Genomic DNA, 25,092 nt, shown 5'->3' on the forward strand with positions numbered 1-25,092 from the left:
ATTTATTGTGATGATGAATACCGTGGCCTCAGTGCGGATGCTGAGAATGGGATAAATGAAGACGTTTGACCGTCCTCCTTAAACACAAAAAGACAAAAAAAAAATGGCCTTTCCCAAATTACTTAGTGGGACAGACATGGAGGCGGGTTTTGTGTCGGGAGGCAGCGTTTGCAGGTGTCGTTGAATCGTCTCACCCTGGGCCACGTCTCTTTAGAGCATGGGCGCATATCTTAATCCCTAGGTACAGGTGAGCAGGTGGTGCGCGGTACAGCCTGAGGAAGCGAATACATCCAGGGGGCGAAAGAGTCCACGGGGGGTGGGTGGAAGTTGTTGAAAGCCAGAGGCTTTGGTCTAACACACTTGGTAACTTTTCAACCTTTTTGCAGCTACTTTTCAAAAACAGAACTCACACAGTGCATTTATCTGCTCAGGTCTCAATATCAAGTCCCCCCACTGTCCCACTGGGAAATGGGCCGGAATAAGAGAGGCATCCTATGGTTAACTAGAGGACATGTCTCAGTTCTCCTTGCTCACCCAGATTTTCCTTTCCTTCCCCACCTGCCCTCCTCCTCTGCACTTGGGAGTGAGGTGATCGTTAAGATAAGCAGCATGCACCTGGGCTGGGCAGCCAGAGCCTCAGACCCGGGTCTGCCAGCGGCTGTGAGGACTGGTACTAGCTGTTGATGCCAGAGCGTGTTGTTTGGACACATGTGGGCAGTGTTAGCAGATCAGCACTCTCTTTCTCTTATTGAATAGGTCCAGAGGGCTAACGAGGCTTTTGATTAATTTGCTGTGGACAGTGGTATTATCGTTTCATGAAAAATGTAAAGTTTTCTATAATGAAGATCTACTTTTTTTTTTGGCCGCACTGCACAGCTTGCAAGGTCTTAGTTCCCCGACCAGGGATGGGACCCAGGCCCTCAGCAGTGAGAGCACAGAGTCCTAACCATTGGACCTCCAGGGAATTCCTGATCTACTTTTATAAGTTAAAAAACTTTATAAAAAACAGACTTAAATCTGTTTTTTAAAAAAATATCTTCCTCATTTGAAAAGAATAAAGAGAATTCTTTCTCAGAAGTTTATATGATAAAGCTATCAACCTTAACTGTGAATTTCACTGATCTGCTTCAGACAGTGTCTCATTCTTTCTGAAACTCTTATCCTCTGAAAACCATTTCATTGAAAACGTAAGCTACAATAGTAGATAACTTATTAACTACTTTTTTAACTACCTTAAGACATGGAGCAGAGCATGTATTAACACACACAGTACCCTGTGCTTGATTTTGAGTACGACATACTCTGAGGGACAATTTCTCTGACTGTGGTGACAACACTGAAGCTACTTCAGGCTTTCCAGATAAATTTTTTTTTTCCAGAATTGGTATTCACTCCAGAAGGTTTGCCTTACCTTTTTAGGTCAGATTATCCCAGGTAGAGTACAGCTGTTGAATAAAGACTCTCTACTGGGAATGATGATGTCCTATTTGGGAGAAAGAAAATAGTCAGACACTTGAGACGTCTACAAGTGTGTTTAATTCCTTAAAGACCAAGAGGCGGTCTTAGCCACCTCACTGGCTGTAGAATACAAGAGGTCCAGCCTGGTGGCACTATGGTGGGCCGTGCTAAAGAGAGTAGGAAGAATTGGTGGTAGGTGTCTCGTTGAGAGGTGCATGCCAAACTTGGGAGTCTGGTTTTCTTCGAGTTGAATAAACTAGCATAGATATACCTATGTTAAAGTTCCTCACGTGAACTGGTTGCGTATCAGGGCTGAGATGTTTCCTGGGATAGAAACGCCTGCACATGTGGCCGTTCCTTCCTTTGGCCAGAAGGCCTGGGAAGGATCGCTTATTAGGGAGTCTCTCAAGCAGAAATTCCTCCTCATCAGCTCTCTGTGCTTGTTCACAAAGTGAGGCCTGATGTGACTTCCGAATCCAGTAATAAGTCAGACTCGGCACGGCGTGACCTGCAGAGGTGCTCAGCCCATGTGTCATTTATTATATTCCACGTTCTGCATTTGAACACGTGACTGTTTGTTAAGCAAGGCCTGCCTTGTAGACAATTGACATCCATTTCACGGGATCACATATCTCTAATTCGATGATATGCATCTCAGAGGGCTTGTTTGGTTTTGCCTTTCAAGTGACAGTTTACAGGTAGCCACTAGAACGTGGATTTGTCTAATTCTTGGGACAGTGGTGGTGAATTTGTACATAGTGTGATGGAGAAAAGCCTGGTCCTCTCTGTTGCATGACGCAGCTCTGTCACCAGGCCTCCATCCTGAGCAAAAACACCCCGGATTCCCTCACCTGTGCCCCTGGTGAGAGAGCTTTGCCAAGCAGTGGAACAGCATGGCTCCGGAGTCCCTATTATACATGTCTCCTCACTACAGCATTGATTTCTAAACATTCAGGAGTTTGACCGCAAGATGTGAACCCCAAACATTTTCTCACAGGAGCTTTCTTAGCAACTACTGGAATGCAGGCGGCTCTAACCATCTCCTCCACTCCTCTTAGGTATTTTAACGAGATGTCTGCACAAGGATTAAGACCTCGCACTGTGTCCAGCCCGATCCCTTACACACCTTCTCCCAGTTCTAGCCGGCCGATATCACCTGGTGAGTACGTGTTCTCAGCTACCTCTGTGTCTGCTGTATTTAACGTAGCCCTGAGTACATTCCCTTCTAGCATATGAAAATCTTGTCAACAGAGAGTGGTCATGTGTTGTCCAAAAACCTCAGAAACGATCAGTGCTATCACAATGGAGTCTTAGCTTGCAATTTTGAAACAGTGTCAGCTGGTGGTTTTCTGGAACCAAAAAAGTAATTTAACTCTAAAAAACCTTTTTAAGAAGACTATCTTTGACTCTGATTTTAAGTGCTGGTGGTTTGACAAAAACCTTGGGCAGATTTCTGAGATGCATCATAGCATATCTTTTATGGGTTCTCTCATTATGGTCTACATACCTCATCTCCTTTTTTATCCTCAGAATAATTAACGCAGGCGTCGTGTTAAAATTGAGGAAGCAGTCATTTGGTGGTTCTGTAGCTACTGGTCACGTGGCCAGGAAGTGGCAGTGGCCAGGCAGGGCATGTCTCGCTTCACACAAAGCCTGTGTTCTTTCGAGCACGAGCTGCCTCCTGCTGTTTCCACTGATGGGTGAGCGGGCCTCGGCCCTAGCAGGCAGGCCGTGCAAGAAGGAACTGGCTTTGCTTCTGCCTCTGGCTTTGCTCCTCAGAAGCCTTTCCCTCAAAGGCATGCTTGTCTTCATCTGACCCTGAAAAACTCTCTCCCCAGGGTCTCTGGCTCGGTACCCGCACAGCATGGGGCTTTCGGGCCAGGAGGGCAAGTAAATGATCCAGCAGGGAAGAAAGAGGAAGCAGGGGGCCGGAGTGGGGTGTTGGCAAGTGGGGTGGAGGGAGGAAAGAAAAGGTAGTCAGCCAAGGGATTGTGTCTTGTGACTGAAGTGTCCAGGCTGATCTTCTTGTGCTCACTGGTAAACAGATTTTCAACAGAGTTGGGGAAAAAAGTGTGTGGGGAGGGGGGAAGGGGGGTGGGGGAGCAGTTTCACACAGAATAAAGTGAGGTGACGGCTTAGAAGGGTGGCAGCAATAAAGGTTTTGTGGGTTTGGACAGTAAAACAGCTTCAGGTTAGGGTGACATCTCATTTTGTCTGTTGTAATAATTAGACACCAGGGACGCCCTTCAGGTTGACAAAGGGGAAATGCTGCAGCCTCGCAGGTGGCCGTGGATGGTGGCAGGCAGAAGGGGCTTGGTTTTGTGAGTTTAGGATCCAGCCCAAGCACTGTGCTGCTGTGACTTTTTGTTTTTGTAAGAGGGGTGATTTTTAAAAAGTCCAACACAAAGTGTGGCAGCTTTTGTCCGCTTGGGGCCGGCATGCTCTCTGGCATCTGACAGGGGGAAGACGGGCTGTTTGCGAATCAAAAGGACTTTCTGTTGTGGATCCACAGCACAGTCCTCGGCTGTTCTCGCCCAGAGGATGCTCCTGAATCTGTTTCTCCTGCTCTGCAGTGGCCTTGAGGTCTCTCCAGAAGCTTCTCTCCCTAGCCGCCTCTCAGTTTTCCCCAAACAGCACTTGGGTTTCGTTACCATGATAAAGGTTGTCTTTGCTTTCTGATTTATTGATGTAAAAGGAAGTCATGAGTTAGGAAGAAGCAAGAAGGAGGGAGGCTTTTATAGTTGATCGTGATGCTGATTCATGCTAATATAAATTCATGTTCTCTTTGATTTATTTAAACCTACAGGCATGTAACTTCCAATTCATTAAATATAATGTTGTGGTCATTGAAGAAAGAAAAAAACAAAAGTGAGGCCTTGGTTGGGAATATTAACTTCTATGGTAACAAATACTCTGCAGGAAGATTTTATTCCATGCACAGAATTTTGGCTTTCGCTGTCCCTGTTCCTGTAATGTGGGGCTTGCTTGTATAGACAAGCTAGTTGCTTTTCCCTTACACTACATCATAATAAGTAACACCTAGATTTTTTTTTTCTCTCAGCCAGCGTTAGTGAGAACATTTGTATCATATTTTAAGTTCTATAATATCATCAAAGTAGATTATAATCTCCTATTTGGCGGTAGAATTACTCCTAATCTAGTCCATTGGATACATAATACATTAGCAAAATCTGAATTTTCAAGTTTTCTTTTCACTTTATTGTTTATTGGAAGAATTTGTGGTTCTCAGTATTAAGAATATCTAATCACTTCTTTACTGGAATTATGCTGTTTGTATAGTTTTCATTTCCATTTTAAGCATTTTGGCTCTTCTTCTTCTGTTACCATTTCTGGTTAACATTGGCATTGGCAGTCTTGCATTTTCACTGACTTGGAATATTTTGAGGGCTATCGCACAATTTGATTGAAAGGTACATTTCCCAGTACTTATGAAAAATCTTCTTCTTGGGCTTCCCTGGTGGCGCAGTGGTTGAGAATCTACCTGCCAATGCAGGGGACACGGGTTCGAGCCCTGGTCTGGGAACGTCCCACATGCCGCGGAGCAGCTGGGCCCGTGAGCCACAATTACTGAGCTTGCGCATCCGGAGCCTGTGCTCCGCAACAAGAGAGGCTGTGATAGTGAGAGGCCCGCGCACCCCGATGAAGAGTGGCCCCCGCTTGCCACAACTAGAGAAAGCCCTCGCACAGAAACGAAGACCCAACACAGCCATAAATAAATAAATAAATAAATACCCATTAAAAAAAAAATCTTCTTCTTGCTTATATGTGGATTTATATATGTGGATTATATACAGGGACAGTATTATTTTTTCAACAATTTTTTTCAGGTTGTTCACTATTTTATATAGCCTAAGAAAAAGACATTCCCAGTTAACGTATTTTCATGTGCCTACATCAGCCATGGGGAATAATGAAGTTTTAAAAAGGATCTACACCCCACTAGCAACAGGCATACCCACCACCCAGATCTTGGTTTCTAATTCCGTTCTCCAATGAAAAGAACTAGGGCTCCTGGAAGAAATGGATGTTTCTAGGGCCTTGGGCAGGGAACATACAAGATGAACGTGGACAATCTGGTAATGCCAGAAAGTAAGGAGAAGCTCAAAAAACAAAAAGATGAGGATAGGTCCAAGAGACACAGGAGCTTAACTGAAAGTGCTCCCAAAGGCCAAAACTGGAACAATTTGAGCAATAAAATAAATAATGTAATATTAGATTATAACCCAAACATAAAACAAATATGCATTGGTTCACACTGATATAAACAAATGACTGACTAAGTAAATAAACAAGGGAGAAGAGATAAATCACCTATACAGAAGAATTCCAAATAATTGACATAGAGACTCCATCTTCATGGAAGTGGAAATAGCTCCCTACTCTTTAAATGTGGGCTAAAGATAAGGACTTACTTGCAAAGAATACAGTGTGAAAGGGAGGGGAAAAAAAAAGAGTACCTTGGGACTTCCCTGGTGGTCCAGTGGTAAAAAATCCACCTTACAATGAAGGGGACGCGAGTTCAATCCCTGGTCAAGGAACTAAGATCCCACATGCCGCGGGCCAGCTAAGCCTGCGCGCCACAACTCCTGAGCTCGTGCACCTCAACTAGAGCCCACGTGCTGCAAACTACAGAGTCCACGCCCTCTGGAACCCGTGCACCACAGCTACAGAGCCCGGGCTCCCTGGGGCCTGTGCGCCACAACTAGAGAGAAGTCCGCGCACCACAACGAAGATCCCGCGTGCCGCAACTAAGACCCGACACAGCCAAAAATAAATAAAATAACTAAATAAATAATAAAAAACTTCTTAGCTATTTTAAAAAAAAAGTACCTTTACAGAGGAAAAACTTGACAGGCACTGCCTCACCTGGGAGATCAAGGTCAACATCGACAGTGGTCAGTCATGTCAGTAGTATGTACCCTTGATACGATGCGATGAGAAGGGCCCTTTACCTCTGTAGTCTTCCTCATCAAAACCAATCACCCCAGTCTAACCACATGGAAAATATCAGACAGTAGAGGGACAGTGTGTCTATAAAATACCTGATCAATACACCTTAAAAGTGACAAGGTCATCAAAAACAAGGAAGTTTGAGGAACTGCCTCAGCCAAGAGGTGCCTAAGGAGACATGAAAACTAAATAGCATGTGGTATCCTAAATGCGTTCCTGAAACAGGAAGAGAACATTAGGCAAAACCTCAGGAAATCCAGATAACGTATGGACCTGAGTTAATAATAATGTGTCAACATAGGTTTATTAGTTGTGATGAAGGTACCACACTGGCATAAGAAGTTAATAATAGGGAATCTGTCAGAATTCTCCAGTGGTCCAGTAGTTAGGACTCCGCACTTTCACTCCCGAGGGCCTGGGTTCGATCCCTGGTTGGGGAACTAAGATTCCACAAGCCTCGGGGCACGGCCAAAATAAATAAATAAATAAATAAATAAATAATAATAATAATGGGGAATCTGAGTGTGTGAGATGCAGGAACTCTCTGTACTATTTTTGCCACTTTTCTGTAATCCTAAAACCATTCTAAAATAAAAAATTTATTTTAAAGAAAGCTACTAACATAGATGAAATCACCTAGTGTTGGAAGATGGAGGGAGAAGAGAAAAACCCTCCCATCTGATCCTGAAGGATATAATATTTAGAGGTCAGGTGCAGGAGGAAACCTGGCGAAGGAGATTGGGAAGTTGCTACCAGGGAAGGGGAAGGGAAACTGGTATCCGATGTCACTGAGGTTAAGATAAAGCATTTCAGCAAGAAGGGAGGGGTCAGCTTTGTCCATCGTTGCCCCAAGGTCAAGTGCCATGAGAGGTGGAGAGTAGCAGTGCACCTGGCAGCATGGAAACACTGCTGGCCTTGGCAAGAGCAGCCTTGATGGAGTGATGGGGACAGAGCCAGATCAGAGAGGGTTAAAGAGGAAGTCGTATCTCTAGCGTATGAATGTTAACAGAGACATGTCTGACTTGTGGAACTAAGATAAATTTCAAAGGAACAGAAGGTGTCTGCCTTTAGTTTGGTTTGACGATGTTTGTTTTTTTTTTTCTTCCTTTAGCAAAGATTTATTAGAGGGAATTTGGGGGCAGTCGGAAGGGTATAAAGAAGCAGAAATAAACTCATCCAGAATCCTTTTATCCAAAGGCAGTGTTAATATTTTAGTGTTGTATAAAGAAGCAGAAATAAACTCATCCAGAATCCTTTTATCCAAAGGCAGTGTTAATATTTTAGTGTTTTCAAGTGTCTCCTCTCCCTGTCCCCCCGACCTCTTGCAATTTTCCTTTAGGTAGTCGGTTTTCTATGGATTATACACTTTGGTATCTTGATTCATCTTGCTCAGTGGTTTTTGGTCATGAATTGCTTTTCATGAGTCATTTTTAAAATTTGTTGTCTTGAGCTTGTGGACAATGAAATAAATCTTAAAAATTTTTACTCTAGTTAATGCATTTGTATAGCACAGCAAGAGCAATTTATTCCAGGAATAACTTTATAAAGCCACAGTATTCTGTTTAGGAGATATTTTCTACCTAGGTTTTTTGGGATTCTTATCGTTTATTGTATTCCTGCGCAAGAGGGTCAGATGCATGATGATTAAGGGAAAACAGAAACTAGTAAGACATGGTCTCTGGCCTCTAAGAGCTTATAGGACCTAGGGAAGTAGGGGGCAAAACACAAGAAATAAGATAATCTTAATACAAGGCCAAGTATAATAAGTTTTATATATATATATATATATATATATATATATATATATATATATTTTGTTTGCTTGTTTTTTAACAAGCAATGCCTTTTTTATAGTTTTTTTTTAAATTTATTTAATTAATTTATTTTTGGCTGTGTTGGGTCTTCGTTGCTGCACGCGGGCTCTCTCTAGTTGCGACAGGCGGGTGCTACTCTTCATTGTGGTGCGCGGGCTTCTCATTGCGGTGGCTTCTCTTGTTGGTGGAGCACAGGCTGTAGAGCGCAGGCTCAGTAGTTGTGGCACATGGGCTCAGTAGTTGTGGCTCATGGGTTCTAGAGCGCAGGCTCGGTAGTTGTGGCACACGGGCTTAGTTGCTCCGTGGCATGCGGGATCTTCCTGGACCAGGGCTTGAACCCACGTTCCCTGCATTGGCAGGCAGATTCTTAACCACTGCGCCACCAGGGAAGCCCGAATTTTATGTATTTTATATCCCCTAAGAAGTTAAGTTGTGGTACATCCACTCAATGACATACTACCCAGCACTAAAAAGGAATTAACTTGATACACACAATAACTTGTATGGATCACAGGGGCATTGTGATGAATGAGAAACTAGTCTCAAAGGGTTATATACTATATGATTTCATATCTATAACATTCTCAAAGTGACAAAATTACAGTGATGGATCACAGATCAGTCGTTGCCAGGGGTTAGGATTAGAGGGAAGGGGTGACTATAAAGGGACAACACAGGGAAGCTTGTTTGTGGTTTCATAACAATTCTGTATCCTGATTGTGGTGATAATTACTTGGATCTACACAGGTGATAAAAATTACACCTGTACCCACATACACACGAAGAATGCATTAAAAATTGATGAAATCCAAATAAAGTCTGTACCTTAGTCACTTGTATTGGACCAGTGTCAATTTTCTGGTTTTGACAGTGTGCTGTGGTTATGTAAGTTATCACTGGGGGGAGCTGGGTGAAGGGTAGACAGGGGCCCTGTAGTATTTTTGCAACTTCTTATGAATCACAAACTATTTCAAAATAAGAAGTTAGGATAAAATTAAAAGGTATAATAGGGCTTCCCTGGTGGTGCAGTGGTTGAGAGTCTGCCTGCCAATGCAGGGGACACGGGTTCGAGCCCTGGTCTGGGAAGATCCCACATGCCGCGGAGCAACTAGGCCCGTGAGCCACAACTACTGAGCCTGCGCGTCTGGAGCCTGTGCTCCGCAACAGGAGAGGCCGCGACAGTGAGAGGCCCGCGCACCGTGATGAAGAGTGGCCCCCACTTGCCACAACTAGAGAGGGCCCTCGCACAGAAACGAAGACCCAACACAGCCATAAATCAATAAATCAATAAAAATTAAAAAAAAAGGTATAATAAAAAAAAAAGCTAAATAAAGAGAGTTTCAAAGAAGAAAGAGCTACCAGCTTAGAGAGCTTTTGAGAAGAGCCCTGCAGGAGCGGTTAATGAGCCGAAACATGCTGAGCCCTTCCTTTGTGCCAGGCACTCATTTCATCCTCACAACAACCTTACGCAGTCACTGTGATAATCTCATTTCACAGTTGAGGGATCTAAAGTCCACTGTCGCTCAGCACCAAGTGACAGAACTAGAGCCCGAGATAATATGGCAGTCAGCTCTGGAGTCTGGGCTCTTTGCCCCTCCAAAGGCTGAGTGAGGTCCTGATTGACAAGGGGAGAAGGAGGAACCGAGTCCTGCAGTAAAGAGAAGACATCCCAGGCAGAGGCCATGGTGGGAACTGAGACGTGGAGGTCAGAATCAAAAGTGATCAGGTCACTGTGGATCTTATCACTGGCTGCCCTGGGGCCCTGCTCCCCATAGATTCGGATTCACTTAATTTGGGGTCGGACGAGGGCTTTGATTCTCGGTGTTGAGAACCACTGGCCTAGAACATCAGGAGATAGTTTGGAGCCAAATGCAGGCCTTTCTAATAGCCAGAGAAGGGACTTTTTTTTTTTTTTTTTTTTTTTGGGCAGGCACGAGGCGGTCTTTGAAGATTCGTGATTAGCAGTTTAAGCTACTCATCATTAACCTTGTCATACTGGGCAATGAGCTTGATCTTATTTATTTATTTTGTATTATGAATCGAACCCCCTGAGCTTCTCTATCTGGGGATAAGGACCTACTCTCAAAGCTTTTCTCTTCAATTTCATCACTTTCATAAGAAATGGAATTAGGGTTGTATTTCCTAAAGTTGTTTAAAGAAAACCTCTTCTTCCCTCCCCAAGCTGAACGAAGTTCTTGCGATACAAATACAAGTCACAGTAAATGACCACTGAGCTCCCAAAGACTTGTGCTTTACCCCAGACCTCGATTTTGTACATGTGGACCAAAAATCCACAATTGGACATGGAAATATGTCAAATAGAAAGCAGCACACTAGTTGATAGTCAAAGCAAGAAATAAAATCCTTAACAATAGATGTTGAGGGCACAGACAAATTCTGGGACAGGACAACTAAAGATAGGCGTGGTGGCTGCATGTCTCAACCGGTGAAGTCAAAAGACACTATAGAAGAGCGTCTTTAAGGACTTCCCTGGTGGTCCACTTGTTAAGACTGCTCGACCACTGCAGGGGTATGGGTTCGATCCCTGCTCAGGGAACTAAGATCTGGACATTAAACTTTGCAGCTGATTCTGGGGTCCTAGATGAAGACTATGCAGAAGGTTATAGTGGGCTGGGGGTGTTTCTTCCTTAAATATCAGTTTCTTTGGGGGGAACATTGGCATATATCAGGCTTTTTGTTTTCTTCATTGAATGTCCTGAAGTTGCCAAGTTCTCAGTGGTGATTTTTTTGTTTGCTTTGTGGCTGCTATACACACCCATTGGTTTTGTCTCGTTATTATTGGTATATCTTTTGACACTTACCCTTTTCTTGCATCTGATTTTTACCCCTTTGCTCTATTTTTTCCACTTTACTCTTGTTTCTTCTCATGTCTTCTACTTTTGTACATCTCAGTTGGACTCCTGTCAAGGCTTGACTTTGGTTTTTTTTAGTTGTCATAAGAACACTTTACATGAGATCTACCCTCTTAACACATTATTAACTGTACGGTACAGTATTGTTAAAAAAGCACAATGGGGCTTCCCTGGTGGCGCAGTGGTTAAGAATCCACCTGCCAATGCAGGGGACATGGGTTCGAGCCCTGTTCCAGAAAGATCCCACATACCGCGGAGCAACTAAGCCCGTGCACGTCAACTACTGAGCCTATGCTCTAGAGCCCACATGCCACAGCTAGTGAAGCCCGTGCTCCGCAACAAGAGAAGCCGCCGCAATGAGAAGCCCACGCACCACAACGAAGAGCCCGCTCGCCGCAACTAGAGAACGCCCGCAAGCCCAACGCAACCAAAAATAAAATAAATTAAAAAAAAAAAAAGCACAATGTTGTGCAGTAGATCTCTACAACTTATTCTTCTTATAAAATTGAAACTTTGTGTCCATCAAACAACAGTCCCCCATTTCCTCTACCCCCAGCCCCTGGCAACCACTGTTGTGCTCTCTGCTTCTATGAGTTTGACCTAGATCCCTCATGTATGTGGTATCATGCAGTATCTGTCCTTCTGTTACTGGCTTATATTAGCATAATGTCCTCCAGGTTCATCCATGTTCTTTTTAAAAGGAGTTTTCTTCTTTTTAAGGGCTAAATAATATTCCATTGTATGTATGTACCATGTTTTCTTTATCCACTCATCTGTTGATGAACTTTTAGGTTGTTTCTATGTCTTGGCTACTGTGAATAGTGTTGTAATGAACACATGAGTGCAAATTTCTTTTCAAGATCCTGTTCTCAATCCTTTTGGATAAATAGCCAGAAGTGGGATTGCTGGATCATATGGTAGTTCTATTTTTAATTTTTTGAGGAAGCTTCATACTGCTTTCCATAGTGGCTATACCAATTTACATTCCCATTAACAGTTCCCTTTTCTCCACATCCTTGCCAACACTTTAAAAATGTTTTTTATTTTTATTTTTTATAATAGGCATCCCAACAGGTGTAACATGATATCCTATTATGGTTTTGATTTGCTTTTCCCTGATGATTAGTGAAGCTGAGCATCTTTTCATATACCTATTGTCCATTTGTATGTTGTCTTTGGAAAAATGTCTATTCAAGTCATTTGCCCATTTTTAAATCAGGTTATTTGTTTATTTGCTTTTGAGTTGTAGGAGTTCCTTACGTATTTTGGATACTAACCCCTTATCTGATATATGGTTTGTAAATATTTTCTCCCATTCCATAGGTTACCTTTCTGTTGATTATTTCCTTTGCTGAACAGAAGCTTTTTAGTATGCTGTAGTCCTACTTGGCTATTTTTGCTTTGCTGGCTGTGCTTTTGGTGTCATATTTAAGAAATCATTACTAAGACCAATGTCATAAAGCTTTCCCCCTGTGTTTCCTTCTAGGAGTTTTATGGTTTCAGGTCCTATATTTAGGTCTTTAATTCATTTTGAGTTGATTTTTGTGTATGGTGTAAGATAGGGCTCCACTTTCATTGTTTTTGCACATGAATCTCCAGTTTTCCCAGCACCGTTTGTTGAAGAGACTACCCTTTCCCCATTGCATATTCCTGGCACTTTCACTGAAGATTATCTGGCCGTTTATGTGTGCACTTATTTCTGGGCTGTCTAGTCTGTTCCAGGGCTTGACTTTTATATCCCTTGTTATCCATCCAGCAGGCCATTTGGTGAGCCCACCACTCCTCTTATCTGTTTGCATTTTTGTGGGTGACTAAGAACTTCTGCATTTTAAAGCCTCCTAGATGCTTAAAGACACCAGATAGTTGAGTTTGTAATAATACTTACAAGTTGTTGTTATATTTCAGGTCTCTCGTATGCAAGTCACACAGTTGGTTTCACGCCACCAACTTCACTGACTAGAGCCGGAATGTCTTATTACAATTCCCCAGGTCTTCATGTGCAGCATATGGGAGCATCCCACGGTATCACAGTGAGTATCCATGGGGCAGGAAGCAGCGCTTTACTCCTGACGGTGGTAGCGACTGGTCCTCCGTGGGAGCCAACATTGATGTCCTCGGACATTTACCTTTCTTCTTCCTTCCTTCCTTCAGTTCACCTTAAACTTCTAGAGACCTCCCAACAGTTTGATGCTGCATTCTGGTGTTGAAACTAAAATCCTTCCCAGGAGGCAAAACTTCACCTTCATTTTCTATGAAATATTGCCCTTTGTGAAACGTAATTTGACCTCCGGCCTATGCCTCGTTTGAACTCTTAGCCAGCTCCTTGCCATAGCGAATTATCGTTGGTTGCCATAATGTCTAAAATACTTATTGTCTGCACCTTCACAGTTCACTTACCCTCAGTATTCTTCCTGAAATTAGACTTGTTTCTAGTTTCATCCAGAATTTTCTTTCCTGGAATTAGAAGGAACCTTAAGTGTATCTGGTTCAAACTCTACTCAGGGGAGTGTTTTCATTAGAGCTGGCTATTTAGTTGACTAATAGACCGGTTAGAAATGTCGCTAATAGGGGTTTGAGAATAGGGTAGAACTGAGGGTATTCCCAATGAGGGAATCTTGAAAAGAAGAACCCCATTCTCTAAAAAAAGCATGTAAGATATTTCTGAATCTGTTTTGCTGGTTTGATGAGCTTTACATTAAAGCAGGAACGTTTTTGGTTGAGCTGTAGCTTTCAGGATATTGACAACTTGTTTGAGGGACAGAAGGAACTGGAGACATACAACGAACAGAAAAGGTTTAAGGGGAGGCCGTGACAGCAGTTTTTTAATTTTAGGACTGTCTCATCGAAGGGCGAAAGTCCAGTCGTTCGGTCGATGCACGTGTCATAGTGACTTCGCATAGCTTTTTCATAGATGTCAGTGTAAACTCTACCTTGTTGAAGTTTTCATGACGGGTTCAGAAACCAGTAGGGATGGCCAAGGACCTCGCTGGTGTTTGGTCTCTGCTGGTCCGCTCTGGGGCAGCCTGGGCTCCGAGTCTCGCTGGGTTAGGGTTGAGCCAGCCGTCTGTGCCTGCTCTGACCTGCTGTTCCTGTCCTGTCTACAGAGGCCTTCACCGCGGAGGAGCAACAGCCCCGACAAATTCAAACGGCCCACGCCGCCTCCGTCTCCCAACACGCAGACCCCCGTCCAGCCTCCGCCACCTCCACCTCCGCCACCCATGCAGCCCGCGGTCCCCTCGGCAGCCACCTCGCAGCCCGCCCCCTCGCAACATTCGGTGCACCCCTCCTCCCAGCCTTAATGCATGTGCGCAGTCCGAACCTCACGTTGGGACTCGTTCGTACAGTGGAGCCGTCGACTCAAGACGCCAAAGGCTTCCTTCCTTCCCTGGCATATTCATTCGGATCTGACTTATTTGCACTGAGGTTATCTAGGCTTCACTATTCATTGTGTTGTAAATGTGTGTCGGAAACGCAGCCAGTGTTGTGGGTCTACAACACTAAACAGACGACTTTCTCCATCGGTGTTTTACTTGAATCTTCATGTGCGTCCATTCCCTGGCTGGGACATCGGCTATTCGACTATTTGGTAGTTCAGCAGCGGTGTGCAATTTTTGCTTGGCCCCAGAGCTTCATTTTCCTGGCTTTTAGGTTTGTAAAATAAAAAGGGATATCTTTTTTATATTTTTTTTCCCATGAATTTGCAGAAAATTACTGAGCTGTTATTACCACCCCCCCCCCCCGCCCCATTAGACTAGTGTTTACCAAGCATACCAGTAATTCCGCACTACAATTCAGACCTTTGAAAATCTAGCTCTCACTATAGAATGGGAAGTTGGATGCATCAGTGCCCAAGACAATGTTTAATAGAGCTTTCTACGGATACACTTTGTATGGGTTATTTTCAGTATATCTCAACATCCATGTCTCTTGTAAAACAGATCTCCTGACGTATTGGATCACATGGCTGTACCTTTTCCACATACATGGGATAGATAATTATCGTATATCCGGGTGTGAGTCTTTCTTTATCCTTGATGTTACCCTACCCAAACTGGCCCTCTCACGTGAGTCGATAACTGTTGTCCTACCCGCCAGTGGTTGTGATGGCTGATTAGAACGTGCTGTGTGATTTCTGCTGCAGAAGGCAATGTGATGGTGACAGAAACGGCTATTTTCCCTTTCCATTCTTTACTTGCGTTCCCCTAAAATAGAGTTCAAACAAATATTTTAAAGGTGCAGAGTACTATGAGAAAATACTATGTGAAATGAACTTTATAGGAACATCTTGGCACAATGGCCAAAATACTTTATTGCTGGCAGGAAAGAGGCGTAGAGGAAAGTAGCACATTAGCACTGAGGACCGCTTAGTTCGCCCAGTAAAAGCAAGCGCGGTGTACAAAGAAGTATATCCTGAATGCGTCATTTCCATTCATTTAGCACAAATAAATCGTTTGGTTTCACTTTAAAGTGGAACGCCGTGAGTCAGTCTTTTCTTAACCCTTGCAACACCTTTATTTTAGCTTTTCAGCAGTTAACTGTTTTGTACTTTGGTAGTAAAGTGATTTTTACCACCTGTGTTCGCATATTTATATATGCTGTGGACAAAAATAACTTACTAGAGAATGTATATTTTATGATGAGAATGTGTATCTGTTGGATATAATCAGAGAACTGAAAATGAATTTATCCGTAATTTTTAAGATTCCATGTTTTGTGACGCCCATCTCTAATAGCTAGCTCTTTATTGCACACTCTCCTAAGCATTAGGAACCATGACATTGTAGATATTTGATATTGTACAGTAGAGAAACCTCCACGTTTGCCTTTGAATGCATATTTAAGAGTTACAGAATGAGAAAACGTCTCGCTGGCTAATAGTGTTTGACTAGCATCTTAAGAACTTGAGAGTAAAAGCGACAATAGGATTTCTTTTTTGGCTCTTTCCGTTTCCACCTCCAAACTGAGAGTGTCACTCCTCAATCATTTGAAAGAAATCGTAGGTCTCTATAAATTTTATTTATCATGTGTAATATACATAATCATAGTACAGTTTTCAAACATGGGGAGGAAGTTTGGCATTTAATTATTGAGGCTTGAGGTTTTTAATTCAATCAGATGGGGTCCTGTCCAACCCGGGGATTTCACTAACGACTCACCGCCCCTCCTGGCACCTGGCCATTGTGAGGAATTCTGAGAGCAGGCGAACAAATATTGCCCGCGTCGTACAGTTCTCAGTTTTTCTTATAGGAGAAATGGTATATGTTTACAAGAATCTTCTATGAGACTGTAGATTTCAGTGCTATTGGATAGTGTCTTGCACTCAAACAAGAAAGTCCAAAATGTAATGATCTTCCCTCCACTTGCTAGCAATTTAGTGACCTCCTGAAAGCACAAAAGTCAAAACATTGCCCTGTGGTGACTGAAAAAAGCACTTGGAGTGAGCAGACAGTTCTGATAAATGCCTTTTGGAGACAGGTTCTTGACATCCAGACTTCAACAGAAATGTAGCACCGGTTTCCTTAGACTAGTCATTTCATTGTAAAATAAAACACAGCTCCTTCAAACAGCACTTTTTCACCATAAATCTAGTTGCCTCTCCTGGTGGACATTCTGGATTGATAGAACAAACACTACTCTTTTGAAATGATGCTGTTTCATGTCCTGTTCGAATGTTTTATGACCCCGTCTGGAGCCTGTCACGCTTGGGCAGTACCTGCTAGGGCAGCTCCTTGACAATGGTTTAGCCCCCAGGGACCCCGAAGATTCCAACCCCCAGGCCACGAGAAGCTGACTTATCTGGGGCACTTCTCGTGGGGGCTGAACTTGGTTCCTGCTATTCCTGTTGCCCACCCGCCCAGGGCAACCTCCGGACTGACTCCCAGAGGCCCCAGAGGCCTTGGAAGGCAGGTGGGAGCCACAGCAGGTTCAGTAGCTTCATTTTCCTGTCTTGCTGACAGAGACCCTTGGCTACCACTGTGCTGCTAATAGGATAAGTACTCTTCGCCAGATGACCATGCCTTTTATACAAAACCAAATTACTTTCCCTAACACCTGAGGCCTCTCTGGGCTCTGAACTGCTCTCTCTCATCCAGCATGCTGGCATTCTAGACAGACTTCTAGAGATTTGGCAGATGGTGGAAGTATTTAAGATTTGATTTAACTTGCTCCTTTGTTAATTGAAAGGAGTTTTAAATTCTGAGCTCCTGAGAGACTGACGACAACCATGGAATGAATGTGTGACCAGAATGTGGCTTTGACACCAAGTGCTTGCTGCCCCTTTGTAATTGGCTTCTAACTGATTTGACCAGAAATAACGGATAATGTGAATTTTCATTAACTGTTCAATTGTAGGAATATAGAATATGTATTGCCCTTTGTTAGGTAGACGCGAACTTTTCCTGCACGAAGCCTTGCTTGTAGAGGATGCCCAATAAGGCAAGAAAAAGCATAGTAACTTGTGCTTGGAGAGCTCACTATTTTTATCTTATCAGTACAGAAGAAATATTTCTGCGTAACTTGATCTTCTATCTAGTACTTGTCTTATAGGTAACCAACACTGAAAACTTTGTAGTGATGACTACCAAAGAAATACATAGTAAAACAACCTTTTATTTCCAAATTACTAAAGATCCAGCCATTGACGCTGCTACGTGAGTTCCATGCTCAAGAGCCATTGTAAGAGATTAAGGGGTTTTTAGGTTTTGGGTTGTTTTTTTTTTTTTTTCTTGTTGTTTTTTTTTAGTTTTCTTTTTTCCTTTTTATCTTTACTTTTTTTTTTTTTTTGATAAAACATACACACACAGCTGTTAGCATAAAATTATGGGGGGCATGCTTCAGTATGCTCAGCAGTTGTGGTTAACTGCCGAGCCCTGGTTGCCTCTCGCTAGGCAATGGAAGGAATCCTGTGTTCATGATAGCGTGGGTGCTGTGTGTGTGCACATGTGTGTGCATTCATGCCTTAACTCGGGTTACTGCTCAACTTTAGTTCTTCACTGAGTCTGCACCGTCATCTAGATTGTATTGTACATCTCGATCTGAACTTCATCCTGGCAAAAACAAAGTTGCAGGCACAACAGTTTGAGAATGCATTCCTCCAGCAGAGTGTTGGATCAGGTTGACCCTGAGCCTTCTTTGGACTTTATTTGGAACTAGGCATGGACAGCAAAAGTGGACTGTCCCATGGAAAGACATCAACAAGGAAGAGAGGAGAGCCAAGTGCTAGCATGTCTTTGGCCTCTGTGTATCTGTGCACACTGTACGTCGTTCATGATAGCTTGTCTACAACTTGACTAGGTTGGAGTTCTGGTAATAGTGGCAATCTTGACATTCTTGGTCAGAGTTTAGAGAGATGTAAAACTTCCAATTAATGTCTTATTTACTTCTTTATGTTGATTAGTCTTTGATACATGTGCTGAATCAGAAACCTAAATAAAGATAATTTTTTAAAATGAACTTCTTGAGCTTTATACCCTATCTCTTTCTTTCTGGTCTTTGAGTCGGAAAATGAACATTGTTTCCCTGTGATTTCTGATAGACATCCAGCTTAGATTCTGAATACTAAAGGCTGCCTTAGAAAGTGAACTTAAGATGAGGACACAAAAGGGATTGGTACTGCTCTGTTTCTTAACCAGGATGCTGGTTACCTGGATGTATTGAGTTTTTGAAAATTCATTGAGCTGTGCGTTTATGATCTGTGCACTGTTCCATAGCTGTGTTGTATCTCACTTGAAAACTATAAACCTAGGAGATTATGAAAAGGAAAGGAAAACCACACTCATTCCCAAAATGTTACGTATAAACAATTAGATATATGTATATACACGCACATATATAGTCAGGCTTTGGAAATTACATTCAGTATATTAGCTTATTCTTAAATTTTTAAGTCTGTTTGTATGGTTTTCTCTTCCTACGTATAGGAAGCATGGTTTTAGAATGAGTTCTAGGTTTGAGTACCAGTTCCTTCACTGGCTCAGTTACTTAACCTCCCTGGAACTCAAGTTTCTTACCTGTAAAATAACAATACTATATGCCTTGCTAAGATGAGAAAATCAAGATGAAACCCTCTAGTACAGGCCTTCACATATACAATAAGACACAAGTCCTTTCCGTGTCCATTCCTTTAGGTAGAAAGGTAGAATGAATATTTGGGGTGATGTTTTATACACCTTGCATTTTAGGAAGCCCCTAGCAGTTAGTCCCCGTTCTGTAGGGGAAAAGCACAGACTTAGGATCCTGCCCTAGGAGCATAGTCTTCAAGAACACAGTTGTGATATCGTCTTAGGAGTACGAACTGTTTAAATCTAGGTCCTTTTCCATATTAAAGAGCTGAGTAAACCTTGAGTGACTCTTGACTCACTCCGGCTTAAGCAAGATCTCATATTAACTATTAGTTAATGAAAAGAGTTTGTAATTTGATTTGTCATTTGGTGAATTGACCAAAATCTCAAAATGCCTCTCGTCTCATGGCAGCGAGGTTTTAGTTGTAACTTGATGAAAATGTTGACCAAGAAATTACCCAGGACCTCTGAATTTAGGACTTGGCTGCATCTGCCAGCTTCAGTTTTCTAATCTATATAGTGGAGATAGCCATTCTTATTTCATGTAGAATTTGAAGAAAATGGGATTCAAAGCGAAGTGCTTTAACAACATGTAAGTTATGAAGTTTAAGCTATATGTGCACTTTTTTTCTTTTAACACCTTTTAGAGGCTGCGTGTCCACGTGATGCTTCTAAGATTGAAAAGGTTGGTTTAGAAACTTTTTTTGTGTTTACGTAAAACTCTGTAGGTAAATCTGGGTCCTTGTTTTAACGTATGGGCTATTTAAGTTAAAAAATACTTGGGGAAATTCAGTTGTATTCACTCATGTCTAATTCAGGCCCAAACTTTTAAACATTCTCTTTAGAAACAGAGGAAGACGTCAGTGCATGGTAAATACGGTTTGTGTCAAATGTTTCTGTCAACATGAGACGTTGAATTTCTGTCCTTTAAAGTTTTTTGTTCTATCTTTCACATCACCCCCATTTCCATATTACATTGAATCCTTTTGAACTAAATGTATTTAGATCTTTTTCTAAAGATCGTATTTTCTGATACCCTACTAATGATTGAGTGCAACTTTTAAGATTACTGATTATCCCAAAAAGAGAGCTTAGTAATTAATCTGAAAATTTTTCATCTTAAAAATCAAGAAAAGGAAAAGCCAGACTCAGAAGTGAAACAAGATGGTAGGATTAGTAGACAAGGATGTGAAAACAGCCATTATAAACATTCTTTGTGCATTCTAGAAGGCAGAAGAGTACATGAGCATGATAAGGAAAATGAAACATAAAAAAGCCTCCAGCTGAACTTCTGGAGACAAAAAATACAGTATCTGAAATATGTAAAGCAACAAAAAACTTAAGTCTTTTGTGGATTCGTATCTGTGCTCTTTAAATGTTCCTTTGAAAGGCAACTGCTGAAATTCAAGTTAAGCCCCCTTAACCTACTTTTCTCCCACCGCATCTCCCCAGGGATAGCTTTGTCTGGGTCCTGGTGACATGCTATTGGGAAATCATTAACCTGGGGAACTGACTGACTACTGCTATTTGTTACTTTAATGTTGGGCACGAAGCCTCAGATTTAAGGTACCCAGGTACAGTAGAAAGTGTCCTGTGGGTTCAGGTCTGGCCTAAGTCCAGTTTTCTGGGCTTTGGTTTCCTCACCTACAACATAAGAATGAGAATGTGTTACCGAGTCCAAGCCCGTACTGCTCACCAGATGACAGGCCGGTACATCGAGAGATGAGTTGGAGCAAGGAACGGCGACTTTATTTGGAAAGCCAGCCAACTGAGAAGATGGTGGGTGGACTAGTGTCCCAAAGTACCATCTTACCAGGGATAGAATTCAGGCTTCTTTTATACTAAAAAGGGACGGGCGGGGGCGGGGGGAGCGGGATGGAGGTTGGTTGGTGCAGGCTTTGTGGCGCCGGGATGCTTTGTTCTTACAGCAGTCCAGATAGATCTGGTCACTGTGTTCCCTGTAAACCTCCAACCAGACAGATGTTATTCTCTGTTCTGCAACTTTGCATCTCTAAAGGTCAGAGCCTTGAGAGTCCTCCTGTGTATTTCAGGCTGTGGGCAACATTCTTTTCCAGAGGTGCAGAGCCAGCACGACTGAGTACAGGCCACAGAGCACAGGGGTTAGAGCTAAAGGAATAGATCTAATAGGCGGTCACGTTTGTTCTTCTCTGTTACAAATGGGGTGGTTGGGATCCAATGAACATTGTTAAAACATGGGAGTATAAGAGTCTTCATAGTGTCACTTCTTAACTACTTCTAGTATCATTTCATTCACTCTACAGCTGTTTTAAAACTACTAGTCATGCCAGCCGTCGTGTGCGGTGCTGGGAATTCGGGGGATGGGGCCGGGGGAGAGGGGACATGAATACCGACTCCCTTCCCTTTTGGCGTTTCCCAGTGTGGTGGGTGCTGTGAGCGGGGCAACAGCACAGTGGGACCCCACGGCATTAGAAGAGAGGGAGGGTCAGAGAGGATTTCCAGAGGAGTCGATCTCTAAGCACATTCTTGAAGAACAGGTGGAAATTGGGTGAAGAGTGTTTGGGACAGAGGGAATAGCATGTGCGGAAACCTGCAGGTCCGAGCATGACACAAGTGGTGACTGTTTGGGTTCCCTGAAAGCAAACTGAGACAGGGACTTGGGTGTGGGGAGCTTCCTTGGAAGGGGAGTCCAGAAAGCGGAATGAGAATGTGGAGAAGGTGAGACCAGTGAAGGGTGCGCGGGTGAGCCCCTTAGCACTGGGGGGCAACTGGAATTCAATCCCACTGGGTGTCACCAAGGAAGAATTGAGAGCGTGCCTCAGTATTATCCCACCAGAGGACAGAAATGCTGTCCAATGCACCTACTCCTTCCTCTAGGGGTTGAAGGTGACCCTGGGGAGAATGACCCCCACATTTGAATTTTCTCCGTTGTGTGTGAGGCTTCCTGGAAACCCTGAGACAACAAAGCCAAGAGTGGCTGCCCCATAGTTTTGTTTGTTCGTTTGTTTAGCACTTAATCTGCAGTTTTGAAAATCCTGTGTCTGGGAATGGAGGTATCGATACCATAGTTCTGAAATGGTCATGTTTTGAAACTCAGAAGTAATGTTATATCTGAGTGGAATGCATATTTACAAACTCTCAGTGCTTAATAATCAGGATGCAGGGACATGCATACGTACAACACATATTCATGGGAGAAAATTTACATCAGCGATGACAAGTTTTTAAAAAACATACACCAGCCCCAAAATAACCATGGGATTCTGTTGACACCAATTATTTGGACCAAGCTTCTTCATCAGATCACCTTGTAGACACTAATTCAGGTACCGCTGTCCAGGATCTTGTGGTCAAAATTGTCCCAGAATAGGCAGCTGCTTGTGTGATGTGGCTTAAAGTATTGGACAGGTCCCTTCAACCAAAAAAGTATCTGTTCCTCACTCTCCCCCTGCCCATCGCCCTCCTTCTAGGTGCTGGGATTCCCACAATTTTATTATAATCATTTACAGGCATGTTTGCTTGGGACCATGGTAAATAGTCAAGGATGTACTTCAATAAGAAGGATCCTTTATTGAGGCAAAATCTGTCAGTTAACAAACAAGTCATGTAAGACCACAGTACCCCCTCCTCCCTCCAAAATAGAACACTGAAAATGAACACATGACACCCTCTGTAAAACACGGCAATGCGTTCTTCTTAAGGAGAACCATATTTGAATCTATTTAAGGCCTTTCACAGGTATTTAAGAACCAGAGTTCAGCTTACAGGGTGTTCTCAATCTTCTGCAGAATCTTGTGTTTACCAGCTCCTCATGGATGGTCTAAAGAACATAGAAATGAATTAGTGCCGTTTGCTGAAGCCAAAGCCTGAGCAGATGACCTGTTTCTCAAGACAACAGAACCATACTCTATGCTTTTTTTTAAAAAATAAATTTATTTATTTTTGGCTGCGTTGGGTCTTCATTGCTGCATGCAGGGTTTCTCTAGTTGTGGTGAACAGGGGCTACTCTTCGTTGTGGTGCACGGGCTTCTCATTGTGGTGGCTTCTCTTGTTGCGGAGCATGGGCTCTAGGCGCATGGGCTTCAGTAGTTGTGGCTCACGGGCTCTAGAGCGCAGGCTCAGTAGTTGTGGTGCACGGGCTTAGTTGCTCCGCGGCATGTGGGATCTTCTCGGACCAGGGCTCGAACCCGTGTCCCCTGCATTGGCAGGCGGATCCTTAACCACTGCACCACCAGGGAGGTCCCAGAACCGTACTCTATGCTTAAAATGACCTTCCTACAATGTCCTTTTGTCCCTTTCCACACCATCACCCAAGACCCAATAGTAGTTTTCTCTTTAATCTGTAGATCATTTTCATCACCCCCAGAAGTTTCCTCATTCCCTTTTGTATCCAGTCGCCTCCTTCCGCCACCACGGGGCAGCCACTGATCTGTTTTGTGTCCCTATGATGGTCACTCCATGTTTGATGAGGGATGCTGGCAAGGTGCATGAGTGTTTACAGTGAAATCGGGTGGGCTGGGGGCAGGGGTGGGATGGATTGCATCAGCTCTGCTACAGGTGGCCTGGGGGCTAAACACCTCCCACCATCATTTGGTTTGGCCTAAGTATGCATGAAAGACATTTTTTCCCCAAAGGTGGAAAAATGTAATGTGTTTTATTTTCCTTTTTCCCCCTCATCTTATTGAGAAATAACTGACATATAACATGGTGTAAGTTTAAGGTGTAATGTAATACTTGATACATAGATATTGCATAATGATGACCGCAATAAGGTTAGTGAACATATCTGTCGCTTCCCATAGTTACAATTATGAAAAGTTGAAATATCTTTTGATTTGAAATGAGGGAGACTTTTATTTTTTTAAAAATCCAGATTTCTTGTTACTCTTAAAAAATAAGAACTCAGCAGGGCCTTGCCCTCCATTGCTCAGTCAGCAGGGGCTGAGCAGTAGCTATGCCCGGGGAGCAGAGAACACCTGCCCCTCCAGAGCCACAGTGGTCCCCCTGCCCACCACACAAGTTATTACAGTGTGGTCCCTGCGGGCTTTGAGTTCGTGGACCCCTGGTATAGGCTCCTTGAGAAGTGAAGGCTAGAGCTTGTGTGTGTGCATGAGAAAGAGAGAAGGCGGCAAAAGTAGGAGAGTGAGGGGTGAAAACTGAAGCCCTGTTTGGAAAGAGGCCTCTACCAGAAGCTCCCAGCACAAGTCCAGCTAATAAGAAAGTGGCTTGGGAACTTCCCTGGTGGTCCAGTGGCTAAGACTCCGCACTCCCAATGCAGGGGGCCCAGGTTCCATCCCTGGTCAGGAAACTAGGTCCCACGTGCATGCCGCAACTGAGACCCGGCACAGCCAAATAAATAAATATTAAAAAAAAAAAAAAGGTGGCTTGTTGATGCACAGTGGACTTTGGGAAATCAGTCTTTCTTGTGAGCCTCATAGGGAAGGTTGGCCAAGATTTGAGATGGGATTAAAGTGCTCCTGGATTCTCTTAGCTGGGATGCCATCTACTTTGTCCCTTGTTCTCCCCCAATTCAACAGACAACGTGGTTTCAGCAGGCTGAGAGGAGGATGCACCCGTGGGTGGAGAACTATAGAGGAGATGAGTCAGACAGGGGTGTTGACAAGTGTCTGCCCTCTGGGAAAATAAACCTTGGTTTGTATTGCTTATGGATGTTCGTGGTGTAAATACTCCCCACCGTGGCTGATTTCAAGCCACCAATGTGAAGTCACTAAACTTGGAGTTGGAGAGAGAGGTGCAATAGTAACACCGTATATGGTGTTTCTACCGTACAGATATATTAGGTATAAATAACCTTAAATGCATAGTAATAGTAAAATGTAGTCAAATAATTAGGAAGCGGGGTGGTTTGAGTATTTGTTACCTACGTTTTTTTTTTTTAAACCTGTGGGGTTTTTTGGCCACACTGCGAGGCATGCG

General features: G+C 43.2%; 1 protein-coding gene across 1 annotated transcript in view; it reads left to right on the forward strand.

The window, feature by feature from the left end:
- Positions 1–15,638, forward strand: part of CCDC6 (coiled-coil domain containing 6) — a 110,870-nt gene extending 95,232 nt beyond the window's left edge. The window contains exons 7-9 of the mRNA XM_061198068.1: positions 2,517–2,617; positions 13,022–13,146; positions 14,221–15,638. Of these exons, the coding sequence (XP_061054051.1) occupies positions 2,517–2,617; positions 13,022–13,146; positions 14,221–14,415 (421 nt within the window). The 3' untranslated portion in view covers positions 14,416–15,638. The remainder of the gene's footprint in view (positions 1–2,516; positions 2,618–13,021; positions 13,147–14,220) is intronic.
- Positions 15,639–25,092: the final 9,454 nt, after the last annotated feature.

The sequence above is a fragment of the Eubalaena glacialis genome, chromosome 1, assembly GCF_028564815.1.
Source record: "Eubalaena glacialis isolate mEubGla1 chromosome 1, mEubGla1.1.hap2.+ XY, whole genome shotgun sequence".
Lineage (NCBI taxonomy): Eukaryota > Metazoa > Chordata > Mammalia > Artiodactyla > Balaenidae > Eubalaena > Eubalaena glacialis.